This window comes from Rhinichthys klamathensis, unplaced genomic scaffold (assembly GCF_029890125.1).
Source record: "Rhinichthys klamathensis goyatoka isolate OS25496 unplaced genomic scaffold, OSU_Roscu_1.1 h1tg000585l_1, whole genome shotgun sequence".
In the NCBI taxonomy this organism is placed as follows: domain Eukaryota; kingdom Metazoa; phylum Chordata; class Actinopteri; order Cypriniformes; family Leuciscidae; genus Rhinichthys; species Rhinichthys klamathensis.
The window spans coordinates 348,794-370,629 of record NW_026607045.1 but is presented as its reverse complement, the minus strand read 5'-3'; the positions used below and the strand labels follow the sequence as shown (position 1 = coordinate 370,629).

General features: G+C 37.4%; 2 protein-coding genes across 23 annotated transcripts in view; one reads left to right on the top strand and one right to left on the bottom strand.

Annotated features, from left to right (window-relative positions):
• The window catches only part of picalma (phosphatidylinositol binding clathrin assembly protein a), a 48,562-nt gene extending 41,095 nt beyond the window's left edge, over positions 1–7,467 (bottom strand). For 19 of the 21 annotated variants that reach the window (XM_056240263.1, XM_056240272.1, XM_056240269.1 and 16 more), the window contains exons 1-2: positions 7,326–7,467; positions 6,957–7,207 (exon numbers count right to left, since the gene is read on the bottom strand). In XM_056240263.1, the coding sequence (XP_056096238.1) occupies positions 6,957–7,086 (130 nt within the window). In that variant the 5' untranslated portion in view covers positions 7,087–7,207; positions 7,326–7,467. The other 2 variants (XM_056240265.1, XM_056240264.1) reach the window with 2 other exon arrangements.
• Positions 7,468–13,547: 6,080 nt separating this feature from the next.
• zpld1a (zona pellucida-like domain containing 1a) lies at positions 13,548–20,737 on the top strand. 2 transcript variants are annotated; one of them, XM_056240208.1, is made up of 11 exons: positions 13,548–13,876; positions 14,258–14,428; positions 14,507–14,727; positions 15,061–15,242; positions 15,610–15,682; positions 16,235–16,332; positions 16,756–16,836; positions 16,948–17,119; positions 17,873–17,969; positions 18,195–18,224; positions 18,572–20,737. In XM_056240208.1, the coding sequence occupies exons 2-11, from the start codon at positions 14,323–14,325 to the stop codon at positions 18,745–18,747; spliced, it is 1,236 nt and encodes a 411-aa protein (XP_056096183.1). In that variant the 5' UTR covers positions 13,548–13,876; positions 14,258–14,322; the 3' UTR covers positions 18,748–20,737. The 2 variants fall into 2 exon arrangements, with proteins under 2 accessions (XP_056096183.1, XP_056096182.1); XM_056240207.1 differs by having other exon boundaries at positions 16,945–17,119.
• The last annotated feature ends 1,099 nt before the right edge of the window (positions 20,738–21,836 follow it).

The following is a 21,836-nucleotide window of genomic DNA, read 5'->3' as shown; positions in this document are numbered from 1 at the left end:
CTTTCCATGCAGACCATGTGGTAAACATCCGTTCAGCACCAGTAAAAGCAAAGAAAAATGCCACATGTACAGAGCTCACTGGCTAGAGGAAGAAGAACATATCTGGGTTGGAATGCAGGCTTGACTTCACAGTGTTGTAGAATCCAGAGCATGCCAAGGAAGTGGAGGTAGAGAGAGGTAGAGAGGTAGAGAGAGAGAGGTAGAGAGAGAGAGGTAGAGAGAGAGAGGTAGAGAGAGAGAGGTAGAGAGAGAGAGAGAGAGAGAGAGAGAGAGAGGGAGGATCAACGGAGAATGAAGGAGACAGCTGCACAGAAATCAGGGAAACACACCACACAAACATGGATGTGCCAGAAAAAAACAAAATCAACTGCTGTGAACTTGGGAACAAAATGTCAAACAACAAGCAAATGTTTTTCTTGTTTTTTTTATATGATGATAAACAGAAAATCTAAAATCACTTGGACTACTTCCCCACTGGACTTTTCCCATATATAGACAGTGACGTTCAGAATAAAGTAGCATGTTGACTAGACTTGAAAAGTTTTGATCCAGCTCTTGATGGAAGTCACTACACTCTCCTATCTGCAGACATCTCTTGTCTAATCAGCTCCCGACATTTTTTTGATTTACGGAACAACTTCCTGTTGGCTGTTTAGATTTTGAATAGTTGGCGGTCTACAAGAATGCAGGAAGTATCTTGAACTGGTCCACTGGGTTCATCCAGGACAAGACACTTTGCAGTCTGGAGTTTGGGAGTCGTCTGGGAGCAGGAATGCTGATCAACTCCCTGTTCTAACTCAGTGCAAAAATAATAATTATTCCGTCAATGTTATTATGAAATTAAAACAATAAGGCCCGGTTTCACAGACAGGGCTTAGACTAAGCCAGGATTAGGCCTTAGTACAATTAGGGGATTTAAGTAGCTTTTATAAACGTTCCTTAGAAAAAAACATTCCTGGTGTGCGTCTTGAGACAAAACAATGGCCCTGACATATTTTAAGATATGTCAGTGCAAGTTGCTTTCAATTAACGGATCAAACATGCATTTTAGTCTGGGACTAGCTTAAGCCTTATCTGTGAAACCGGGGGCAAATACCATTATGGTGCTCTTCAATGTGGGGCGCATGTAAACCCACCACCGCTTTGTCTATACTACTATAGCACGAAATAAACATGAATGAACATCAGAAATGATGTTGAAAGAAACAGTCCAACTAGTACTACTAGTTTAGACTAAACTTATTCTGGAACTGTTTTGTGATGCTTGGTGAGTGCGACCCAACAGAACGATCCATTCATGCCCTATATCTGTCATCATCACACAAAAAGCGGTAAGGAGGGCGTCGTAAGCTTTCTATCTCTGCTGTATTTGGGTTGGTGTGACTGGTTACATAATATCTGATCACTTAAAACTGGTGAGGTAAAGAGGCACTTTGCTAATGGCATACTGGGTCAATAATTTAGGAAATGGAACACTAAGAAAGCCAACTACAAATGCTTTAGGGCTCGGCTAGGAGGTTCAAACAGTGACTCTAAAAGCTGTACTGGTCTCCATTCACACACACAGCAGGGCAGCGAGTCAGCACTCTTTCAAATCGACTGTCATTTGAAGCCTTTCTGGTCACATGCTACATTTCTACACAGGTACAGACACACACACACACACACACACACACACTCACATGACTGACTTACAGTGGATCTCTGCCAGAGAGATCGGACACCATAAAACAGGTCCGAGGGGTCACTGTGTTGAACTTGGAACATATGACATTTTATGGGTGTTGTAACCACGCTGATGGGATGAGAACGCTACATAAGCTTTCCCGTCCTAAAACCTGGTAGATGCACAGACGCTCAGGCTGCTTTCAGACTGCCATTTTCGTGACTTCAACCTCAAAATTGGGCTTAAGGGTGTATTTGCAATTGCAAATATGCATACTAAACAGTAGGAACACCAATCAAGATGAGAGCACTTTAATCTACGATTACAACAAAACTGATCCGATTTCCGCTGGCTGTCTGACGGTTCATCAGACAAGATGTATTTCACATCCTGAAAAACTTCAGCAGTAACCAGGCGGACAAAACAATATCATTTTTGCTTTGACTACATTCTGAACCAGCAATCAAGTACACTACACTGCGTGATAACACTATATAATCTCAAACAATCTTCTACATGCTGCCCAAGAAGAGCTTTGCAGTTGTAAGAAATAAAGCTACCTGATGAAAAACGGATAATGAGTTAATTTAATTCAAGCACAAAGTTTGCTAGGACTGGCTGTGTATCTTAAATCTGTAAAGGTGTGTGTGTGTGTGTGTGGCATTTGGTCTCAGGCAGATTCTAGGAAGCGTCTATCATATTGCAGAACTGACTCATATGAATGAGCACCCAGAATAAGCCTTGATCCCACAGAACTTGCTTACACAGCACTGGGGCACGGAAGGCCAGCCAACATGACTTACACAAGTCATGGCTTCCAACAGTGGAAGGTCTGCGGTTGATGGTGGTGGTGTGTGTACTGTGTATGTGTGTGATGATCACCTTTAAATAAATTCAACAACTGCCCATCCAATCTCTCATGCTGAATCCACCAGTTTACAAACACTAAACCATCAGCACACATAAGGAAGTTTGCACGCTATTTATATCCATGGGCCATTATTTAGAATCAGTCAAATTTCCATCCACTGTAAAGACCAAATAAAAAACATATGCATTCAATCAAACACACAATTATAGCAGTTGCAGAAACGAAATGGGCAATATAAAAATCAAAACCATTTCTAGTCAAAAATTTTTTCTAAAAAAAATAAAAAAATAGATTCATTTGTAAATAGATTACATTACAATATAGTATCATCATGCTAATTTAAAATTAAAAAACTGTTAAAAGCATAGTTCACCAAATTAAAATGAGCCTATTTCATCATTTACTCATCCTCATGTCATTCCAAAACCGTAAGACTTTCGTTCATCTTTGAAACACAAATAAATATATTTTTAATAAAATCAGAGATGTCCCTCCACTGAAAGCCTATTTTACCAAAACTTTGATGCTTCATAAACACATTGTATAAAAAATATGAATACAATTAAGAGGTTTAATGCTTTATATGACAGATTTTTTTTTTTTATATATATATATACATTTTTTATACATTAACATTGATCAACACGCATACATAGAGTACATCAAATTTAGCAAATGAGGTTTGTTCTGGAGGAATTTCTCAGGTTACATTAGTAACAATAAAAATTAGTAATTGATGACAATTTTCATTTTTGGGTGCACTATCCCTTTAAAAGGTGAAGCATGCAAAATTGTATTATGGGCGGGAGGGACCAACTGATTGCCCAGCCATTAGCAGATGGAGGGGGTGTTAGTATTTTCAAATTGCTAGCAGAGAAGAAATTACACACTTGAACCAATGTGAACCAGCATGACATTCAGTAAAGCTTGAGCAGTATAGTGAGTGCTCTGTATATGCTTAGGCTAAATGCAACTGAACACACTTAAGCCTTACTGACTAATACTGGTGAACATTATGGAACAGAAGCCGACGTCCATATATGGACATAAAATAATGTACTGTATAAGGCACAGCAACCCTCTGCAATAACAAAGACAAGTTAGTCTTAAATTGGTAAACTTCGCAATAAGCCGAAAATTAAACTTACATTCTGATATTTTTAAATTAATCGAATCACTGTCTCTTTATTTTTCTGTATATTAGATTAGAGTGAAAGTACAAAGACATTTTTGTGACTAAACGAAACTGCTTTTTTTTAAACTGTTGTTTTTACCTAAAAATGTTTTCCTAAACTAAAACATGAAGAAACAATTGGAGGACATTTTTCAGCCAGCTGGTCATTTCAGGAATAAGGGTAGTTGAAGAGGAATGTTCTCCCTACCCCGGAAACCCGGCCCAAATCAAAGAGGCTGGGGGACGGAGCCGGAGCCCTATCTAATGTTCAATCAAACAGAAGGAGAGTGAAACAGACTGCTATTTCTGTCCCAAAGGAAACTCCAGGCACAAAACGCACTGCTGCCCTGAAATACCTACAAGACCTCGTCACATTCTCCACGCTACGGGAACTAACCTGAGGGTAACCGGTCTACCGTGGAACAATGTTCCTGACATAATGATTGCGAAGAACTTAACATAAGCACATACTTTTAAGGGAGGAAGGCAATTACGTCTGACCTCCACTTAGTCTAAGAGTTCAGAACTTCTCTCTTCCCCTTTAAAAACTGTCTGTCAGCACACATGCCATTCTGTATTGTCAAGAAGACCTAGCTAAAAATAGTTTCGCCATGAGGAAATTAGCACTGTAGGGTGGGAACGAAAGCAAAAAGCTATATGTAAACAAGCAGTGTGCGGTGAAAGACTTGATGTGGTCGTGCCACCAGCCTTGATTTGACTCAAATCATGGCGCCACCGCCACATTTACCGACATTTGTGCAAAAATACTTACACCCTCACACACACACAGAATTATCAGAAATCAAGCATTTTACTGCAAGTTAAAAATACATATATATCTAAGAACAAACTGCAGTTGATTAATTGCCAAATACAGTTTGAGTTAATCAAAGGCTTCAGATCTCACAAAACAGTCAAACAATCACAGGACTAAAATTGGTCAAGATGGGTCCTGACTCAAATTATGTCATTCTTCCTTAGAATTATAAGAAAACACTGCATCGTTCAGGCTCTATGATGAGACCTGTCAGCACCAGCACCTGTTGGATATTGAGAAAATCTCACTCAGCAATAAATATGACATCTACATAAAAAGTTAAAAGTTAACATGACAGAACTGTCTCATGAGCTCAGCCGCTGCCAGGATTGAGCCAATTACAACACACAACACACCTGCCACAGTAATGTTGCATAACTTCTAACAGTCAGCATGTTCTTCACTTTAATTGTGATATTAACCTTAACCAAAGAGCTGAAAAACTATAAGGTTTGTGGCAGACTCCAAAGTCTGTCAGTATTATAATGTCTAAGCTGCTTTTTTTCCACAATGTAAGTGGATGATGAATGACCACACACCTGTCCAAAAAGTTCCATGCAATGCCATGAAACACCAAATCCATACACTTTAGTTATGAACTATATTTTCCAAGTCTTTTAAAGCAACTGGATAGCTGTGTGTGAAGAAAAAAAAATTAAGGGGTAGTTCACCCAAAAATGAAAATTCGTTCATTAATTACTCACCCTCAAGTCGTTCCAAACCCGTAAGGAACACAAATGAAGATCTTTTTGATGACATCTGAGAGCTTTCTGTCCCTCCATAGATAGCTATGCAACTACCACTTTGACACTTCAAAAAGTTCCTAAAGAGATCATACAACTAATCCATATAGATTATCTGAAAAGACACGATCGCTATGATGAACAGATTGAATTTAGGCTTTTTTTCACATATAAACATTCATCAACTCACACATCAGTTGTGGTAAACGGAAGCTCAAGCATGTTCGCTTGAAGTTCGAGAACCAATGAGGTTCATTCTCGTGTTATGCAGCATGTTTGAGCTTCCGGAAGAACCAATGAGGTTAATTCTCATGTTAGCTCTGTTATACTTTCCACGTGCGGGAGGGTCCGCATGCCTCCCATTTTTTGTGACTTCTTCACACAGCCTCTCTTCAAATTCTACGTCCATGCGGTTTTCTAGCGCATGCGCAGTTGGTGCTTTTGTAGGATAGTAACGAAAGTCTTACGGGTTTGGAACGACATGAGGGTTTGTTTTAGTAATTTTTCGCTATTCTACAAAAACACCAACTGCGCATGCGCTAGAAAACAACATGGATGTCTACCGATATCCACCGAGCAGACCCCAGCATACACTTTCAGTAGTATAAATACAAGTAGTCCGTGCACGCATCCGAACTGGAGTATAAAAGAGCCTTTACGCAGCACGTTTGGGCTTCCGCAATATTCTCGTGTTACGCAGCACGTTTGAGCTTCCGAAAGAGCCTGAAGGTTTGTACTCGCGCGTCAAGCAGGTTCGCTTGAGCTTCGGTTTCTGTTGGCTGATCAATGTTTAAATGTGAATAAAAGCCTAAATTAAATCTGTTCATCATATAAAGCGATCGAGTCTCTTCAGAAAATTTGAACTAAACCACTTAATTCATATGGATTAGTTTTATGATCTCTTTATGAACTTTTTGAAGTGTCAAAGTGGTAGTTGCGTAGCTGTCTATGGAGGGACCGAAAGCTCTCAGATTTCATTCCTGAAGATGAACGAAAGTCTTACAGGTTTGGAATGACATGAGGGTGAGAAATTAATGACAGAATTTTCATTTTTGGGTGAACTAACCCTTTTGTTACCCATGTGTATATAGTATATTAACCCATGTGTATATAGTATATTATATTGTAATTGTATAGGCTATATATATATATATATATATAGCTGTTGAGGAAATAATGACAGCATTTTCATTTTTTGCACCATTACTTTAAGAAAGCCACAATAGTCACATGGCAAAGTTACTAAAATAAAACATTTTACGTTTTGCCAAATCAAAAGACAGAAAGTATGAATGATGTGTTTGTTTGCAATCATCAGATTTCTCAATGAATCCATTCGACTCAATCTGCAAGTGTCCTAATTAGACAGCAGATGGGCTCATTTTTCAAATGTGGTTAATTATTAGTTAGCAACTTAAATCATTAAATGTACTCACATTAAATGTACACTGTACTCATGCTATCTGAAAACTCCATGCAAAGGAGACACAAATGATAACTAGTCACAGGTTGAACATCAGCAAAGGTCGCTGGAGGAAGCTGTTTAAATAAAACTAGTAGCACTGAACGGGAATCTTTTGCAGGCCTCGAGCCCCGAACCTCTCGTTCCCAGGGCGACGAGTGACTGACGTAACTTTCAAACGCGGTTCCGATAGCAACATAGTACAAAATCCCATGACACTTACAATCCAAATGCTTCTTCTTTGGCCCCATGACTTCGTGCGTGGTCGCCTTGCACACCGTTTTGGACACCGCGGAACCGGTAACGCTGTGTTGCGCTGCCGTTATCCGATCCGTTATGCTTTGTCCAGACATCTTCGCAGTTTTAAACAAACAGAAAAAGGGGGAAAATAACAAAAGAGGGGGGAAAATCTACTCGTGCTGTTAAATCCAACGGCAATGCTGGTAGTCCCTGGGATGTGCGCTGTTCCGCCACCTGAATGGGAAAAAAGGGAGAAAATAAATGAGATTGCGAGGAAGACGCATCCGGCTCTTTAGAGAGTCCAAATGAAGTTTGTGCTGTATGTATGCCGTCAGCTGATCGCGACATTTACATACCAAACGTCTCCTCCTCTATTAACAGCAGCGTCCTCTCTCTCAACCCCTCTGTCTGTCACGCACTCTCCCTCTCACCCCCTCTCTCTTTCTCTCTCTAACTCCCCCTTTTTCCTCCTCAGTGGCTCTCCTATCGGATCTTACCTCCCCCTGCTGGGTTTAAAAGGCTCGTAGGAAAATGGCGGGTCTGTTTCCTCTTTTCAGAGGATCCTCCCAAGGTTTATATGGATGTTGGATGGTTTGTGCCAGTTTGTGCTTAACGACGCCATGTTGGCTCTAACCATAAGGCCGGGGTCCTCACACAACCTAGAAAGTGAGTACTACGATTTGGCTTGTGTGAGCCAAAATGGCGGCTCTAGATGTACAGATTCTGAGTATTATCTACCAAGGCGACGGTTCACGTGACGGAATTTATTAATTTATCCAACAAAATTCATGATTTCATGGTTTTATATAGTGACTGTGATATAATTTTCTTCTTCTTATTAAATATTTTTCTTAACATAATAGACAATTATTAATTAAATGTCTTTATTTAGCCTAATAGTGAAAAATTATTCAATATGTAGGGCAGGCTATTACAAGTAACTTAGAAAGTACGTATACACACATACAGTATTCAGTAGAAATCTTCACAATAATATAGTAATCTAATCTAATCTAATAATCTAGAATAAAAAATGGAATATAAAGTTTTCCAGTATTCATAATTTATGATCAATTAATAAATTAATTACTTATTACTTCTTTCCAGCTGTGTGAGGCAATCAAATACATAAAGCATTTTACATTAATTTCCCTCAGTGCATGAATTTCTTTGGCTTTCTGACTCATTCCTTACAAAATATTACAAAAGGGAGACATCCTTCTTATACTGTCTATGGAGACATCTAGTGATAAAAATATGCAAGTACAGAAAACATTACTTGAGGAAAAATTTTGTGTTTTAATCTGGTTTTAATCCAGTCGATAAATAATGAGTTTAAATAATTGGCGCAAATTACAGTAGTTGATTATACTTATGTTGGCCATATGCTGGTTGTGTACAGTTTGTAAGTGTCCCTGCCTGCAGAAACTAAGCTGATCTGGTATGTCTTGTTCAGTTTGGCGCATTCCAGACTGCATAATATACACCAGATAAATAGCCTACCCACACATTTTAAAATCATATTTGATATGTGCATACTGTAAAGCAGTGTTTCTCAACCTCTCCTGCAGGGACCCCCTGACAGGCCATGTTTTTGTTTTAACTCTGAAATGGCACACCTGATTCAAGTAATTAAAGGCTTAATGAGTAATTAGAGTAGGAATAGTTCAATTAATCAATTAGTCAACTACTCATTAAGCCTTTAATGACTTGAATCAGGTGTGCCATTTCAGGGTTAAAACAGAAACATGGCCTGTCAGGGGGTCCCTGCAGGAGAGGTTGAGAAACACTGCTGTAAAGCATCCCAATATTCAGCTCACTGGTGTAATTAGAACTCAAACTGAGGAAAAGGAGATGGGAAGGTCTCAGAGATTGAATGAGCCACTAATGCACAATGCCAAAAGCACTGATCGGTTTCAGGACGAGGCTCGTCTGTGTTAAATGGGCCGAGCAGATTGACTTATATCATCAGTATTGCACAGGTGGCATCAGTGTTCATTGTGTAGCAGTCTTACCGGTAGAGGGCGATATGCACATGCAGGTTTCTATGTCCTTGTTCACAAACTTTCAAGAGCATCTTGACAACATCCATTTGAGAGATCGCAGGTGCATGTCATCTTTTTCTATTTACAGTAGGCCTACATATTCTACCAGAATTCTGAACAACATTTCACGAGTTTGTATTTATATTTTACATAATACATAGGCTATAATATATAACTTTCTGGATCCTTTGACATGCAATCTTCACCAAATGCTAATAGCTTTTATTATTAAAAACAATACCCTAAATAATAATTATATAGAAAAATGCCGTTTTTAATTATTTTCTATTTACTACTGTTACACCAATTTTAAAATAATCATAATATATAAGTTTTAGAAAAATAATAATAATTGTTATTATCATTATTACTGATATCTATACCTTATTATAGAAAGTTCAATAGTTTATATTTATATTTTGCACAAGTATTATCTTTAACTTTCAGGATACTTTGACATCTACTCAAAAATGATAATAGCTTTTATTATCTGCAAAGTACTGACAATAATTTTCTATATTAAATAATTATGTTTATACTACTACTACTAATTATTGTATTATTATTTTATTTTAGTAGTAGGCCTAGTAGTAGTAGTAGTAGTATTAAAAAGGTTGGGGATCCTTTTACATGTAATCTATGCAAAATGTTATCAGCTTTTATTATCTGCCTTATTGTCACCTTGTTTTTTTTCATATAATTATTTTTATCATATAATATGAATTATTATTATTAAAAATGCGGATACTGAGTTTTGAGATCTTGCATTACAATCCTGACACACTGATATTTTGTATGCTGTTTTTATGAATCTCTGTCTGTGAGGAGAGAGCTGGTTATAGATATGGCTCATAATGAAAAGGTGTGTCCCTCAGGTCTGAATACCACATGGCTTGTGTTTCACACATGAACAATAAGGCATCCTGTGATTTCTGCCACCTGGGACCAGAAACACAGCTTTTCTGTCTGTTTAGTCCAATAGAGATCTCTCACATGCACAAAAGTTTCCTCAAACGCTGTCCAGCAGTGATTGAACTATAAACTCCCCCCCCCGCTTCAGAGTGCTTTTTACACAGTAGTGCTCAGTATAAACCCTTATAAATGAAAACAAAAAAAAATGTAAGAAAATTGTATTTAATACGATATAGACTATTTACAATTTATTATTTATAAAACAATGAAAAAATGACAAATTAATTAATCATATTATCGAACCTGATCTGATTAATTCAAAGGGACAGATTAAGATTAAGTACATTAATATTGTGTATTCATTCTGACCTAAAATTATTGCTTCAAGCATTCTTAAGTTAACCTTGCGAAAGTCATGTATTTCACTAAACATATTCACATTTATTTTTAATAGAAATGTCTGAATTGTGAAACTGAACATTTAAAGAAATAGATTTACCTCAAAGACAACTACACTGTGAAAAAAAAGTTGCTGCCTTAAAATTTTAAGTACAATCAACTTGGATGTTTAAGTCATTTCAGCTTAAATTGCATTACTGACTTAAAAATGATTTGAATCTTGTATAACTTATAAAAAAAAAGTTGCAAATAGCTTAATCTGCTTTAATGAGTTAAAGCAATGTAAAAACATATGTTGTTATAACTTATTGATCATATAATGTTTTACAGTCTATAAAATGGGTCATTAGAAGGGTGTGAGGAGAAAAGTGATATATACAGTATGTCAGATGCTCGACATGGATATGTTTTTTTTATTATAGCATGTGCTATATGACCCTATTCAACAGCAGATATAACTGTTTCTGTGTTGGATGAAGGCTTACATAGATGACAAGCAATGTTCTCTTTGCTGACAGGAACAGTTAACAGGAGGTAACCAAGTTGGCTGCTGTGACAGACAATACAATCTACAGAAAAGAGAAAAGACATTTTCATCTGCACTGTACCCGACAGAGGCCATGCATAGTCCTGTCACTGACAGACTTTCCTCTCTCTTTTTCACACTCCATCTCTCGGTCTGCACACAGCTGACTTGTTTCCATATTAGAAACATGGTGAACATTTTGAAACTATTTCAGCTGTGTTATCCGTCCATATGTTGCAGAACCTGATTTCACCAAGTGCAATATGTTCCTGGATCAACATCTTTGTTGATCCTGGAACAACATTCCAATCCACCAATCAGATTTGAGGGACAAGTTTGCCGTTTATGTCAAGTTTAGGCTTACAACCAGGGTTAGGTGCTTCTACATCAGCGTTATTCACTATCATTTCCCTCTGATTTTAGGGATAACTTATAGAGAAAGGACCCAAGGTTGACCCAAGTTTGACTCTGAAGAAGACGCATGTGCGTCGAAACGTTGGTCATTTTAGCAACATTAACAGCCAATTTGTGGCCTTAAATCATTTCAGTAAGATTTCAAATCAAATTTACATCATAATAAGTTTCAATTAACTGTGCCTCCAGTTAAAAACCCTTATGAATAAACATGGTACAATTAAGCAACAACGCAAACCGAATCTTTGTGTCACACTCACTCAGTTTTGTTTGTTTTTAGTTTCTGTTTTCATGGACTTTCAGTTTGTTTTCATCAGTCACATGTGTTTCTTGAGACAGAGGCAATTAACACAACTTGTGGTTTGCATGCCACCAAAAGTGTATTCCCTTGTTTAAAATTCCTCTTTTGCTTTTTTTCTGCTTCTCCCTAGACCAGACGTATCCTGTCTGCCGGATAGCCATGTCAACCAGAGACAGATTGCTCATAGTTCCTAATTCCATGCAGGATGCACTGGGCCTGACACCTGCTTGTCAGCCAACTGATGGCATTTCACACGGCAAGTAGAAAAACACTAATTACTTGTACCCTGCTAAGAAAGAGTCATGAATTTTCTCAGAAACTTTACTCTGATTTATGATACAAGATATGCAGATAGTATTCTGTTAAGAGAGGGTGATCAAATATTATTGTTGGTTACACTAAAGACCTCAAGAAAGGTTAGATATGCCATTGTCATTCCTGTTATTTTCGGTTTCATATTGCATTACTGACTTTCTCACTAACCTCCTAATGACCCACATTATTCATTGCACTCTGAATAAAGTCATCAAATAAATAATATAATACAAGAAAATGAAGCAAGACCAAATGCCGCCCAAATAAAAATAGATACAGCCTATTTTTGTGCCTATACTTGTGTTGCGATAAGGTATAATTGTGTTCGTAAGCACAATTCCTGCCGATAGGCCATTTCATCATTCTACTTAGTGTTTAAAATGAGCCCAAAACACATTTGTAAACTATAAAACCATCCTGTAATTGTTCTAGACCCATTAATTGAGCAATGAACAGCTAGTCAAACATTCAAGAACGTATATAGCCTATAATGTTTTAAAAGGCTTATATTATCCAAGGATGCCGTTTTGCAAAGAATAAATAAATAAATAATTTTATTTTGCACAGCTTAATTTTATTTAATAAATTGAAGATGTTAAAAGAATGCCTAATTATTTTCCATTGTCTCAAATGCTATCCTAGAGTGTAAATGCAATAATACATGATGTGGAAATCCTTACAGTTCTGCTTGCCCTGATATCTTGCCAAGGTGAATGAGATTGTGCCACACTGATAAACAGCACTATAGCCTGCCATATAGAGACATTCAAGTGTGAAAAATGAAAGAATGACATTTGCTGGAAGCGCATAAATAGAGATACTTATCACAAGTAGGCTACTGAATTGCCCCGCTATAGACCAACAGCTCCATTTTACCCACAATCCCTTCCATCTGAAGAAATTCTAAGACGTGAGGCAAACTTCGTCAGAGTTCTAGCCGAAGGGGCTCAGAGCTTCATCCGATTCGTGTCTCTGTAATATCCGAGGATGATTTAGGATTTGAACAGTTTGGGATGGTATTGCATAGTTTTGAAAATTCTTCTCCTTTGGATTGTATTTTGCACAGATTGACAAGCGACTTTTCTGATGATGTATTGCAGCTGGAGCTGGCCTGCAGCCCGAGCATCTTGAGCTTTGATTAATCAGGTAAGAACGGACAATGACATCATTCAAGTTTCCCCTTTTGCTGCAATGATGGACCGTAGAGACATTTACAAGGCAATTAATCATGCAGATTAAAGGCATTTTAAAAATGATGATGTATAAATGGCAGCTAATTTGATGAAATATTAGTCTGCTATAAATTTGGAAGGGTTGGAACAGGCAATCATCACTAGAAGTATGCAGAAAATGGAAACATGAGTGTTTATTCAAAGAAGACCACATTTTTGTGATATAGATTCTCATATACATTAGCCAACAATTGACGTAAGGCCAAGGGTAGCAGTCGGAAAGGGGGGGTCACGGCCAGACAGGTGGGAGACCATCATGGGAGGCGGCTGGGGAAGTGCTGACTGAGCCGGGCCAAACAAAGCATCTAAAGCGTCCAGACAATCCTGGTCCCGACCCAGACCGTCCTGGCACACAGAAAGGCCAGCTCAGTCAGCGACGAGCCCAGTCCCGGAGCCGATGAAAAGATAATTCCCCCCTCCCAGACCACATGCGGCGTGGGGCCACTTGTGAGCGCTGACAGAGCAAGATCAAGCAGAAAGGATATGAGTGGGAAACTTCAAAACCTGCTCATGTTTCTGGGCCTGTGAAAGGATTTGTATAACACATTCACTTTTGATGGACTTTCCCATGTTCCCCCAGACAGCGCTTTTGCTGTTGACGTGTTCAAATAATGAATCTCTTATGTTTATAATTTTTTTTCATCAGAGCAAGGCCGTGTTTCTAGTTGTTTTGCCGGGATGCTGGGTAATCCAGTCAGTCTCGCGCCACAGCCGAGAACAGATGGAGTACCGCTGATTCTACAGCTGCCAGGGAAACGGGTGAGTCTTCCGAAACGGAGCGAGGGATGCTAAAGCAGACGGAGGGCAAAAGTGGACCAAGGTCAGGGTGAAACACGCAGAACTCTGTGTAAAAGCATCATACTAACAAATGCCTACAGGAAGTGAATCTGTTTGAATAGATTTGCAGCTTTTTGAATATATAAATTGAGGTGAGTCGATTTGTTCCCAAAGTTTGTGCAATAGCACTTCAAAGCAATTTACGTTCATTATTGGTTTCAAATTGAACAGAAGCACCAACTAAAGTATCAGATTTCTCATTTTCTATCCGTTTTTTTCTAATTTAATAGCATAATTACAGAACAATGCAGTCAAATTACCTTTTGAAGAGAGTCTAATCATGCATTTCTTCTCTGATTTCAGAAAAAGAAGCATCTTCTGATGAATCCAAAGAAATTGCTCATACATTGTCTTTCTCAGGCGCTGAAATGGAACGTTTGTGTGTGATTCTTTTGCTTGTAAGTAAAACTTTTATAGTCAATGCGCAATTCAATGGGTTCAACTGCGATGCCAACTTTCACAGCCGCTTCCCCGGTGAGTGAGGTCTTTCTTTTTTTGTGCAAGCTTTAATCGGTGACACGTAATTAATTATATCTCATTCTCTCTCAACAGCTGAGCGGGACATCAGCGTGTATTGTGGAGTGCAAACCATTACGCTGAAGATTAATTTTTGCCCGGTGCTTTTCTCTGGCTACACCGACACCGACCTGGCACTGAACGGGCGTCACGGTGATGCCCACTGCCGAGGGTTCATCAACAACAACACGTTCCCAACTGTTGTGCTCTTCAGCATCAGTCTCAGCACGTTGGAGGCTTGCGGAAACGCACTGGTGGTAAGAAACCACCTGTTTTCACAATTTTCAACGGCCTACAATCATTTGCTCACATTAGCATATCCCTTAAAGGACCCAGAACTTTCCTTTCAGGTTCAGTCATTAGTAGGAAAACACATTTGTTACAGTAAATGCTAAAAAACAGCTTGTGTTTGGAAAGACAGTTTTCTCTCTATGACAGTTATAAATGAAGAACATCTGTGGTGAGGTGGATTTATCTTTGGTTTGGTGACGGCAGAGATCCGGCATTGATAAAAAGGCTGAGGATTATGGAGGTGAAGGGACATTAGTTTCAGGAAGAGCAATCACAGTTTAGTGCCACTGTGTCTGTAGGTCTCAACAGCTCAGGGGCCCAACGCATATGGGAATCTTTCCCTGGTTCAGATTGGGAATATAGCTGGATACATTGACACTCCGGATCCCCCAACGGTCATCAGCTACCTACCAGGACTGCTTTACAAGTTCAGTTGTAGTTACCCACTGGAATACCTGGTCAACAACACACAGCTTGCTTCGTAAGTCGGCTTCATCACTGTAGAATGACGTTATATATTCAGTACTGCATTTCAAAACCAATGCATTATTGTGTCCTTGTTAAAAAAGATCCAAGCTAAATTATTCACAATATTTTGAGGGAAGATAAAAAGGTAACAAATTGCATGTTGTAAAATATTTAGCACTCATTGTTCAGATTTAATGGGCTGAATTGTGAGGCATAATTAAATTAGAATGCACAAGAATATGTTGTAAAACCTAATGCACGGTTGATTACAAGGACATCAGACAGTAAATCAGGAAAAACTATTACACAAGTTTTCCTTTCAGACTTAATTGGCCTGCAAAATATATTTATTATGTTTTAATAGATTCTTTTGTTCGAAGGTCAGCTGCAGCGATATCAGTGAAGGACAGCAATGGCACTTTTGTGAGCACGTTGAATTTACTTCTATACAACGTGAGTACATGTAGAACATCAGTATCATTTTTAATTAAGCCATACATAGAGATCTATCTACGTCTTTTGCACTGTGCTCAATACCTAAACTAAATATTGTTACTCTGTTGTTGATAATTATTGAAATAATTATTGAAATAGTGGAATGTGACCAGTCCATGTCTGATATGGCTCAATTTAGTTTTTTTGCTATATTTCGCTCATTTCTATAGTAGAGACTTCCAAAGTTTTTTCTTAAACAGTTTATAATAATAATAAGAATGATTTATATTTTATTTCTTAAATGATTTTAAGGAATATATAAATAATATAATATTTATTTAAATGTATTATTATTTATTGTATATAGCGGTTTATATATATATATATATATATATATATACATGCATACATATATACACACATGCGCATATATATATAAAATGCATGTGTGTGGTGTATGTTTTGTTTTATTTCTGTATTTTTCTTATTTCTATATTTTTGGAGCAAATAATTTAGTAATTTTTCAGCAAACGTGTGTGGGATCCTAACCTGTGATGTTCAATGTTTAAGGACTCCACATACATCCAGCATCTTGCCATCCCAATGTCTGGACTTACTTTGAAGACACGAGTGTTCGCCGCCGTAAAAGCAACCAACCTAGACAGGAGGTAAACTACAGTTACACAAACGTATCTTAGAAGAGTATCTTGCAAGGAGGCCCAACATACTAATATTGTTGATAGATACTGCATTCTGAACGATTTGATGGAGGTCAAATGTAAATTGAGACAGACACATGGTCTTTGGACTTTCACTGCATTGTTAGAGCACTTCCCTAAATGACCTCCTCTCTTATATCGGATAGATCCAGAACTAGTTTACCCAATTAAAGGAAGAATGCTGAGTGACTCAATGCCGGCCTTGTTTAGGGCCAGGGAAGGGCGCCACTAAAATGAATGGGAAAGATTATTATGGGTCCCGAGTACAGATAAGACTTCTATATGAAACAACAGTGGTTTGGTCGTATAGGGCGGTTTCCTATTCAAGCATCCATGTTTTAGTGACTGATTCACGCATGTCACTCTCCACAGGTGGAACGTTCTGATGGACTACTGTTACACGACCCCCTCTGGGAATCCTAATGATGAACTCCGATATGACCTTTTCTTTGGGTAATTCCATGTTTTCTTCAGATATGAGGGTGTGCTTGCTTGCACATATGTGGGTGTATACAAGCAGAACTAAAGCTGAATGCTAAGTGTATCTTGTCTCTGGTCCAGCAGATGCGATAAGGACCCGCAGACAACAGTGTTTGAGAACGGGAAGAGTCAGATGGGCCGCTTCTCCTTTGAGGTGTTCCGCTTTGTCAAGCACAAGAACCAGAAAATGTCCACTGTGTTTCTGCACTGCGTCACCAAGCTGTGTCGCTCTGACGACTGCCCCTTGCTCTTGCCTGTAAGTATGGCTGCTTTAGGGTGAAACGTGTCAACATGTCGGGGTCATACTTCACCCTAAAACCTGAAGAAATAAATCAAAGAAAATGACTTTCAAAATGTTTGTTTCAAATTGTGACAATATTTTCATTATTTTTTAAATTACTTATTTATTTATATAAATTATTTATTTGGGGAGTTTTTTTTTTTTTAGGAGTTTCTTATGCTCATCAAGGCTGCATTTATTTGATCAAAAATACAGTAAAATAGCATTATTGTGAAATATTGTTACAATTAAAAAAATCAGTTTTCTATTTTAATCTTTTTTTAAATATAATGTATTCCTGTAATGGTAAAGCTGAATTTTCAGCAGCCATTACTCCAGTCTTACATGTGTCACGAGATCCTTCAGAAGTAAATATAGAAAATACAAACAAACAAAAAGGACATTACAGTAATGCAAATAATCTTTCTTTTTTTTTAATGTGAAAATAAATTTAAACTGCAAATATTATATATGCGTCATGCAGTTTTGGTTTTACTGGCTTTAATTTATGCTGATAATATAATGAGAGTCACCAGTGAGGATAAAGGGAATTACAAAAACAGCTCAGTTAAAGTAATTAGAATTTGAAAGGAAAACATTAAGTTAATTGGTTATTAATAATAGGCTTAATTTCCTTTATTTAATATAACTTTGTTTAATATAAAAGCAAAGAAACTTCAAGTTGGAACTGTGTTTATTTATTACTCGCAAATATTGGCATCCTGACAGATATGCGGTAAGAGGAAGAAAAGGGACACATCGGAAAGAACCGGTGTGGCCTCTGACAACGCCGTCATGACCGCTGGACCCATCATCACCAGAAGTGGTACGATATGAACTATAATGTAGTGTTTTTGTAGCTCAACTAGTAGCTCACAGGTATGATTCCCAGAGAAACTGCTAAAAAGTAAACTTTGAGTACACTGTAAGTTATTGTATCTCAACTCTCAAAGTGAGCCTGTTATGTATATGAGACATGATTTAGCACTTTAAATTAGTCTTTGGGGAATAAATGTGCCATCTCACTAAAACAATTTTCCTCTGTCCACAGATGAAACTCCCACCAATAATTCCCAACTAGGTAAGGCTTCCTTTTTCCTCCACTTTAGCTCTTTTAAAAGGAGGCTAAATCCTTCTATCTCAGAGCTGTAGCATTTCTGATGGAGGATAAAGGCACGCTTACTCCCTCCTGAAAATATAGAGGAATGTTTTTTTCCTCAAAGGATGTCACGGCTTAAAACCATGACCAAAATAACGATGAGTTGGAGGGTTTCCAACAGTGAGAAGTTAATAGAGGGTAGAAGCAGGTGGTGTTATCAAGAAATGAACAAGAGGATTGAAAGAAAGAGTGCGTGATAAGTATTTGAACGGTGGGTTTCATATTGTTTGAAGTCTTCCTAACACTGTGTGTTTGTGTGTCTGTTTCAGCACAGTTAAACGGACCTCCATTCAAAATGAATTCAGTGACGAGTGCCTTGATTTCTGCCATCGCAATCCTTGGCGTTATGAGCATGTGTTTCTTCATCCTGTCTCTGTCACTGCTGAGGGGGAAACGGACGCCACCAACACCTCTGTCAGGAACACACAACCCAGCGTTCAGCTAAACGCACACACGGCTGTTCAGTTAGCTAAACAATGCAACAATACCTGTGTGCGGAGCCTTTCGGTTTACACAATCATGCCATACAGGGAAATAATATCATAATACCACTCTACACAGCCTTTAGCTACACACAGTTTCCCTATTTTGGTTAAAGCATCAATACAGCGATTCTCATTCCTGTAACTTTACATAACACACAACCATAAACCATTAGAGGCTGAATTTGAAATGATTCTCACACACAAATAAACAGGAAGAACGCACTTAAAAGGTGCACTCAGTAAAACATGTTTTCCTCATTACACAGAAAAAAATCATTTTGGCAAAATCATGTGTACACATGAGATTTCAGTTATATATGTAGCTCAAACTAATTTAGGGGTTGCCATGTTGAGATCACATGACCAGCTGAATAGGCTACTACTGACTTTATCTCGGTAACGCCTCTGTTATTGGACAATTTTGCTAATGGAATAAGTTAATGATGGCTGATAATGCATTACAATGGCATTGGTAACTACAATAGTATTGATAACTGAAAACATTTGATTTTGTGTAAATCTGCATCCACAACACTAGGTGTCAGTATAAATCTAAAAAGATTTGCTCATAAGCAACAACCACCAAGCCCAATTTTAGGTCCAATGAATAATTTTGTCATTGTTTTGGCCACAATTTCTTATCCAACGCAACTACTTTCTCTCATCGTTGATGCAAGTGGCACTATAGTTAAATCTGTCCGCTTTTACGATCAGATTTCTCTTTCAGGCTGACTACTGTCATAGAGGAGCGGCAGGTTAAAGGGATAGTTCACCCAAAAATGAAAATTCTGTCATCATTTACTCACCCTCAAGTTGTTCCAAACCTGCATCAATTTCTTTCTTCTGCTGAACACAAAAGAAGATATTTTGAAGAAAATGGTAACCAAACCAGACATTTTGTTGGTAACCGAAGCAATAGAAGTCAATGGAGTCTATCAACTGTTTGGTTACCCATATTCTTCAAAATATATTTTGTGTTCAGTTGAAGAAAGATATTCATAAAGGTTTAGAACAACTTGAGGGTGAATAAATGATGACAGAATTTTCATTTTTGGGTGAACTATCTCTTTAACCACAATCTTGGTAAGCAAGCTAGTCAGTGTTTATAACAAATTAACTGAGCACATTCACTTTAATGTCCAAGTGCTCATAGTCTGCATTCATGTACTCGTGTAAAATATATAAAAAAAATCAAGACAGAATCTTCATTTTTGGGTGAACTATTCCAATTTTTTTACACACTTTATTTAATTACACTTGTAAATTAACTTATCAACAGAGCAGTTTTATACAAGTATTTAATTTGAAATGTCAATTGATCCGGATCTGTTGGTGCAGTGTAACTTAAAGTTAATACCTCAGCCCCTCGCTTCATTATTGCAGGGTTTAAGATCAGTTACATGAAGAACATAAGCTGAGGTATCTAATAGACCTGCTGAACACATATTTCTAGTTCAGTGAGAATATTAGAGGCTATATGATGGAATGTGAGGAGTCCATTCATCACGACGGCACAAAGGATCATGGGACACCAGTGATTCCAAGTGCATGACTGTTAGCAATAATTAGTTTGAGAGAGAGACCATAGGGAACGGATTTAATTAAGTCGAACAGCAACCTAAATCACTATGCTATGTGATTGAGGTGGATGTGAAGACTATTTAAGATATTTTTAGTTTTAATTAATTGTATTTGTGTTTACTCATTAGTATGCATATGTCTCTGTGATACCCACTGAACAGTAATGAGTCTTAGCAGGTAGTTTCACATACTCTAATTTTCAGTGTTAGTTATTCTTTTTTTTAATTTAAGATATTTGAATGGAATTTATGTCCAAGATAATTTAATTAAATGTAACAACCCATGTTATTATCCCCTCAAACACACATTTGTATTACTTTGTAGGTCTTTCTTTCCTAGTTTTTTAACAATAAAGTAAATTCAGATGTGCTTTGAATATTTAGTTTGGTGATTTTGCAGTAAAAATTACAAAACAGACAGGGATCACAATCAATTACTCAGTTCTATTGTATTCAGTGCTGTCATGTTGAAGAAAGCAAGCTTTTAAAGCTCTGTGAGCGTAATCATCATGACGCCAGCTAAACAAAGAGCCTATATTCTTATCAGACTTTTGAAGACTTCCAGTTTTATTATCTTTGACATCAGTGGAAAATATTAATGGGATTTTGGCATAATGAATGAATGGCCCAATTAATTGTGAAGAAATCAAAGGTACAGAAGGGCAGGAATGAGACATCATGGATCATCTGGATATGAAAAACAAACAATCCATTAGAGGATAATTCCCCTTGTCCTGTGCTGGTAGAAGTGTAAAGGCAAAGCTGTCAGCAAACAATATATATTTTCGACATATTTTACCAATACCATGGTGATCATTCAGGTACCATAATTTATATAAAAGTATAATGAAATTTCCGTATGAAACCATCACTGTACCATATTACCGCCAGTGTGCTTTATGTAAGCGTATTATTGTATTTGTGTCAATGCTGGTTTCCATAGTGATATACAAGGATGCCCTTCTTAAATAAAAATCCACTTTTGTTCCTGACATAAATATCCTCATCTGCCATAAAGGGAGTGTCAGCATATAGAATATAAGGATTAGCTCTTCTGATTTAAGTGACCTTAGAGCACAATGATATATTAAATAAATATGAATTTATCACATTTTTGATAAATGTTATTATTACATATAAAATTGTGTATGTATAAAAAATATATTTTATATATAAACTTCAGTCTTCAGTGTCACATGATCATTCGGAACTCATTCTAATATGCTGATTTGGTGCTCAAGAAACATTTTGTATTATCAATGTTGAAAACAGTTGTTCTGTGGAAACCATGATACATTTTTTTCAGATCTCTTTGATAAACACAAAATTCAAAACAACAGCCTTTATTTGTAAATTTGAAATATTTTGTAACATTATGTCTTTACTGTCACTTTTGATCAATTTAATGCATTCTTGCTGAATTAAAGCATTAATAAAAAAAGTATTACTCGCACCAAACTTTTGTAGCA